This window comes from Coturnix japonica, chromosome 2, assembly GCF_001577835.2.
Source record: "Coturnix japonica isolate 7356 chromosome 2, Coturnix japonica 2.1, whole genome shotgun sequence".
NCBI lineage: Eukaryota > Metazoa > Chordata > Aves > Galliformes > Phasianidae > Coturnix > Coturnix japonica.
The window spans coordinates 124,409,924-124,416,509 of NC_029517.1; the positions used below are offsets into that span (position 1 = coordinate 124,409,924).

Below are 6,586 nucleotides of genomic sequence, written 5' to 3' on the forward strand. Positions count from 1 at the left end.
ACCTTGCTAGGAGTGGATCTGTTCAGTGTCTTACCACCCTCACAGTGAATATAGAGTTTCGTCGTGTGGATGCCCCCTCCCTGGAGATGTTTAATACCAGGCTGGATGGGGTTTTGAACAGCCGGGTCTAGAGGGAGGTGTTCCTGCCTATGGTAAGGGGATTGGAACTAGACGATCTTAAAGATCCCTCCCAACCCAAATCATTCTATGATTTTAATAGATTCAGATTCTTTTCTGTCAGTTCATGCAAGTAAAGTAGTTCAAGCACTACTCTTCAAGCTGCTGCAATTTCTATAAAGAAAATAATCATGATCTGAATATGTTCCATCACCAGTCATGGTAAAAATTTTTATGGAAGCAAAAATTAATTATTGAGGATGTACACTGCTTCTTTTACCTTCAAGACGAGAGAACAGTAGTTTATAGCCAATGCATATTTTCATTCCTTCTTAAACACACCAGTGATGACCAACATCCTGTGTTTCTTGACTAGTCACAGGGAAACCAAAAACAATACTGAATGAACTACTTGCTGAAACTGTCATCGTATGTAGGTATATATATATATACATACATGTATCTGCAGCAGCAGATTTGCTCTGCACAGTATGAAATAGTGTCTCCAGATATCAGTCTTTCATCCAAGCTGGACAACTTTTTGCTATCAAATTGGACTTTGTCACATTAGCATTAGGGTTGGATTTACTTTCTGACCTCTTTGTTCGGGAGGCCGAAGAAGAACTCCCGGTCAAAACGTCCAGGTCTCCTTAACGCAGGATCGATGGAATCTAGGCGGTTGGTCGCACCAATGACGACAACCTCCCCTCTGCTATCTAAACCATCCATGAGTGCCAGAAGCGTTGATACGATGGAGCTAATAGAAATATAAAGTTTTTATTCACTGGTTAAATAAATTTTGTTACAATTGTTTGGCCTCAAGTTGCACCAGGGTAAGATGAGGTTGGATATCAGGAAAAACATCACAGAAAGGGTTGTAAAGCACTGGAACAGTTTCCCCAGGGAGATGATTGAGTCACCATCACTGGAAGTGTTTAAAAACTGTTTGGATGTGGTGCTCAGGGACATAATTTAGCAGAGGGTTGTTAAGAGATAAGGTAGTATGGACAGGCTGAGATTGGACTCATTTCAAGACAGACAAAAATAGGTAAGGTAACACAGACCTTCTGCTAGTATTGGGCCACTGAATTGTTTTCAACTGTTGCCTCAAACAATCTTAAATTCAGGAGCACCAAATTATAAGTTTCCAGGTTAAATTAATGAGTAATATCAAGTGGTCATCATCTCCCCTCCCACTCCCAGCAGATCCCATGTAGACACAGAAAACATAGTACCTGTGAATCTGGTCTTGCTTACTGGACCGAACAGGCGCAAGACCATCAATTTCATCAAAGAAAATAATTGCAGGTCTCATCTGGTATGCCTAGATTGAAAAACAGTAATACTGTAGAACAGAACTACTTAAAAAGAAAATACAGAAAGACATTATGGCTGGCAAGTCACTGAAACTAGATCAGAACAGAACAGTCAGAACTTAATTCAATTACAGGTCATGGAAGCAAACCTTATGAATTTAAATAACTCTGCTTTCAGACAGCATCTGTTTCTATCTGATCTAAAGCCATCACCTGGTCTCCTGCAGCCTTCTCTACGGCTGTTCTGGTGGGAGGGAATTTTTTTAGATTCAAAAGCTTTCCTTATTTAGATCTTTCCCCATTTCAAGCCCCTGATCAAGATCCCTGACTATGGAGGCATTGAAAAAGCAAACATTGACATTCCCATTTCAGTGGGGAAAAAACAACAACCCAAATAAAGTATCCCCAGAAAAAGGATGCTTTTAATAAAGATAATCACAGAAAAATACAGTTTCAACTGGGAATAAAATATTCTGCATATTTCAATCTTACCTGCTCAAATAATAAACGAAGTTGCCTTTCAGATTCTCCAACCCATTTGCTTAAACAGTCCGCACCTTTCCTCATGAAAAAAGCCACTCTTTTGTTTCCTTGGCTACATTCATTAGCAAGAGCACGTGCAACCAGAGTCTTTCCAGTTCCTGGTGGACCATAGAATAGACATCCTCTGCAATAAAAACACAATTCAGATAAGAAAAAAGACATTGTGAAGAGAAACTATTTACAACCATCATCCCCAGAATAAACAACTCCTCCTTCTTAACCAAAACATTTCACGTATAAGACATCACAAATAGCTAAAGTTGGGTTAAGGTCCTAGCAGGTTAAAGTTCTGTGTTCCTACAACATTTCCCAAGGCAACCAAACAAATGAATAATGCAGACACTTCAGATATACAAAACCTCTAGGAGAGAAGTGTATTGTCCCAAAAGGACTTGTCCAAAACTGCTAGCAGACAAACAGGTTATTAGAGCAAACTGAGGTCAAACAAGCAACTTCTGCCCAGATTGAGCGGTTAATAGATGAATCACCAACTCATTCTTTAGCTGCATACTCTTTGTTTTCACATAAGCATGGATTTGATAGCAAGACATGCTACTAAAACACTTACTTCTCTCTTAAAAAGCTTTAGGTTACAGGATTTAGTCTCCTGGACCACTTATTGCTGGTGAAAAATGAGGAAGTCTAATGCTAAACAGAAAAGTTAATAAATAAATGAATAAATAGTTTTTATTCATTTTGCACTTCAGATGAACATGACCAGCAGCTAAAAAAACACTAAATGTGCTGCTGTTTGAATGAGAATTGCAGTGAATTACAAGTAAGGCCCTGGAAGATTCTCTTTGCATTATTTGTAATATTTCTGAAGTTACTGAAAGTAAATAGTCTGAACTCGTGCGTCTATATACCATGACTGAGTTTGGATGACTAACAGTAGATAAGGATAATCAATAAATCTGTAATAACCCGATTTCATAATTGACAGGATTAGCTATGCAAGAAACAGCTTCTTACTTTATCCCAAACACAACAAATACCACAACATTCTTGTAAGTAACAAGCATTACAAGTGATATGTGAGGAATTCATAAAAGGTGAGAAAGAGAAGCAGGCTTCCAAGCAACAAATCACAAATTACACTCATTAGACAATCTAATTGATTAGACAAGCTAATCAAGCCAACCTGTACATAAAACTCATAACAGAAAACACCCCAACCCAACTTTATAATAGCAAGACTCTTTTGACGTACGTTCTCATTTTCAAACACCAGACAAGAAATCTTTATACGTGACAAGATGCTGCTTTTGTTTTAAACCTATATACGTCTACTCTGGACTCCATCCATTTTAAAGAAATTATCTTCTACTACTACTAAAACAAGCCCCCACTGTTGCCAAGAAGCAAAGAAACACATTGATAACTCGGTTGAATATTCTCCTGAAAACAGCTGACTTACAATGGACGGTTTTAATCAGTTACCTTGGAGGTTGAATTTTGAATTTCTCAAACACCTCCGGATAAAGCAGAGGAAAAACCACCATTTCCTTTAAGGATGAAATGTGGTCAGAAAGACCACCCACGGCATCGAATCGCACCTGAAGATCAAGTCAACAGAACACACGTTGTTAAACAAGTTAGCAACATGGATGAAGTTGTCACTAAAGATTAGATACATCAGCAGGCAGGAAATGTTCTGGGCTATTTCTAAAGTTGCTTGACATAAAACATAGCTGTAGATGCCCCATCACTACAAGCCTCTACAAGCACTGGTGCAGTGAATTAAAACACTTACCGAACTGTCAATTTGCATTGGATCAACATCAGCCAGACTTTTCCAATTTTCTTTTGATCCTTGCGAACTCCCTTCAGATCATCCTCCTTAAAGTTTAGTGGAAGACACCTGATTTCAATTAAGAAGAAAAAGCTGTCTTATTTCAGATGCAGCTAAAACATTTGTTTCTATGATGGCAAGCGAACATAGAAGACTTTATTAATTAAAATAAATTTCCTAAAGAGTTAATATTCATTTGAAGTCATACACTTATTAACACCCACAAGTAAAAAGAATAGAAAGTGGTCATTCCAAACACTCATCTGAGACAGTGGGTTGGGGTTTGTTTTATTTTTATAAAGCATTTATGGATATCCATGACAGCCAACATGGCACAAATCTGACTACAGCTTTAGAGCCACATGCAGAAATGATAAACGGACCTTCATTTTAGAAATGAAAGAACCACCAAAAATACACTAACTGCTTTCAAAGATTTTTTGCTTCTATGTCAATAAATAAGTTAATTACAGCCCAAGGAGACACTTATTTCAGTGTGGATTAACATTATGAAAGGCCTCCCACCACTGGTCATTCTTGAGTAGCTTACGTATCAGAAACCAATACCAGTCCGACATACACCTGGCTGAAGTCAGATGTATTTTAGGTATGATTAAACGTGACCACAACATAGTAACTCTACAAGACTAAGAGGATAACTCTCCACAGTTCAGGAGATGCCATCTCTGCTCAAACAGATACACCCCTCCCCATGTTCTGTAATAACAGTAACCTTCTTATAGTCTTATTACAGCTGTGCACCCGACGCCTCTCAACGCTCTCCTCCTCCTCATCAGATGAGGACGACAAGGAAGGTGGTGATGAGGAAGATGATGTGGAAGTAGCACGGTGGGCTGCACGTCTCATTCTGCAAGCATTTAAACAAAAATGTTAAAAAACAAATAGAATTCTCTTAATATTTGATGTTACCTGTCGTCTACTCTATCTCATAACTGACTCTCCAAGATCCATTAACTTTCCAGTTCAGCGTGCTCTTTATCAATCTGATTTCAAAAGCATGTCACATTATTTTCCTCAGAACAGCAAAACTAACTTTTTTCACCCCTTGGGAAAGTAAAACGTCTTTATTTTAGATAGAAAGTACATAAACAAATTGCTAATTTTATCCAATCAACCTAACACATGCACATCTAGCTCTTGATTATCCACTCTGTGAAACATAACCCCTTTTCAACAATGTAAGTTAGGCTATCCAAAGACTGGTTTCCTTTAAAGGCTCAGATTACCAGTGATAGTCATAAGGTTACTCTGTAACCAAACAAAAAATGAAAACCCTTTAAAGCTGATAGAGCAACAGAACTAAAAACACTACAGATAACTAGAAATTATCACTAGCCATGCACTGACCTCTTAGTCCGTTTCCTTGGTCCTGTTGAAAAAACAAAGAATTTAGAAAAATGTTAGAAACATATTTGACAGAGTAAAATAGATGAAGATTCAGAAAATGTCATGTGTTTCACCCATATCTAATTCCAGAGGAAATTTCAACTGTTTTTGTTTTTCTATCAGTGCACAGTAGAAAAACAAACAAATACCTGTCTCTAAGGAGATTTGACATTTGAACAAGACTAGCAAGCCTGTTTAATTACAGTGATGGTGGTGAGTCATTGGAAAAAGGTTGCCCAGGGTGTACCAGTGGTTGATGTCCCATTCCTGGAGACATCCAAGGCAAGGCTGGATCAGGCCCTGGACAACCCAATCTAGCCTTTAAAGGTCCCTTCCAACTCTAAGGATGATAACTATTGTTTCAAGAACAGCTAGGTAGTCTTTGATTTTTAGTTCTCTTCTTTATTCCCCTAACTTAAAATCAGAAAATTCTCAGATGGAAAGAAGTCAACTATTCTGTACAGAATAGTACAACGAAGGAAAAATGGTAATACAAACTCTGAACTGCATATAAAGAAGCACCAGAAGAACAAAGCAGAAATTCTAAAGTCATACTATAGCAGTTAGCAATAGCACTGCAAATGCAATACAGCAAAGCAAATGAAAAAGATCAGCAATAGAAATGGCATAGAAATGTAATGTGCACAGGACACATGCATTTGACAACACCAGAATTTACTTGCAGAATGAAAGTACAGCATTAAATGGAACAACAAAAAAAAAAAAAAGGGGGAAAAGGAAGGAAAAAAGGGGGAAAATTTTAAAAAAAAAATTAAAAAAAATTAAAAAAAAAAAAAAACTTTTTTTTTTGTTCAAGGAAAACACTTTGGGGAAAAAAAATAATTGAAAAAATTACAAGTAAGTTTTTAAACTTTTTCTGAACTAATCTGGTTTTTTTTTTCAATAGGAGTTGCCAATTTTTAAAAAAAGCACTAAGCAATGAATGACAGAAAATTTTCCCCCCATTCTTAAACAGCATGATGGCAAGTCCCCCAATGGTTTCTGAGAACCCTGTCTATATTGTGTGCTTCTCTGCTTGGATTTAGGAATTCTGAAATATGTTGCATTAAATTTGTCTTAAAGGTTTTCCAGGTCTGTTGTGTTGTTTTAGGTGATGTTAACAGTAAAAGCAACAGGCATCTGTGTAGTGCATGTTGGTTTTAGGACCATTTGCAACTCTACCTAACAATTTACTATCACACTGTGGTATGCTAGTGTCATCAGAAGAAATTGAGGCTAAAGAAGATGTTTATGTTGAAGATAATCGGAAGCGTTATGGCCTCCGAAAGAGGAAAACTGTTGTGCCCTATCAGGCTCCTTTTGAAAGTAAGTTATGTTCACGGTTTTCTTTTGAAGAGTTTATTTCTTGCAGAGAAGTAAAATTAATATCTAATTACACACACCCGTTCTG

General features: G+C 37.3%; 1 protein-coding gene across 3 annotated transcripts in view; it reads right to left on the reverse strand.

Moving 5' to 3' along the window:
* Positions 1 to 190: 190 nt before the first annotated feature.
* Positions 191 to 6,586, reverse strand: part of ATAD2 (ATPase family AAA domain containing 2) — an 11,639-nt gene continuing 5,243 nt past the window's right edge. Inside the window, exons 1-7 of one of the 3 annotated variants that reach the window (XM_015856291.2) lie at positions 5,137 to 5,168; positions 4,502 to 4,636; positions 3,730 to 3,837; positions 3,417 to 3,532; positions 1,926 to 2,100; positions 1,353 to 1,441; positions 191 to 874 (exon numbers count right to left, since the gene is read on the reverse strand). In XM_015856291.2, coding sequence (XP_015711777.1) covers positions 703 to 874; positions 1,353 to 1,441; positions 1,926 to 2,100; positions 3,417 to 3,532; positions 3,730 to 3,747 — 570 coding nt within the window. In that variant the 5' untranslated portion in view covers positions 3,748 to 3,837; positions 4,502 to 4,636; positions 5,137 to 5,168 and the 3' untranslated portion in view covers positions 191 to 702. Of the gene's footprint in view, positions 875 to 1,352; positions 1,442 to 1,925; positions 2,101 to 3,416; positions 3,533 to 3,729; positions 3,838 to 4,501; positions 4,637 to 5,136; positions 5,170 to 6,586 lie in introns of those variants that run through there. The other 2 variants (XM_032442895.1, XM_015856292.2) reach the window with 2 other exon arrangements.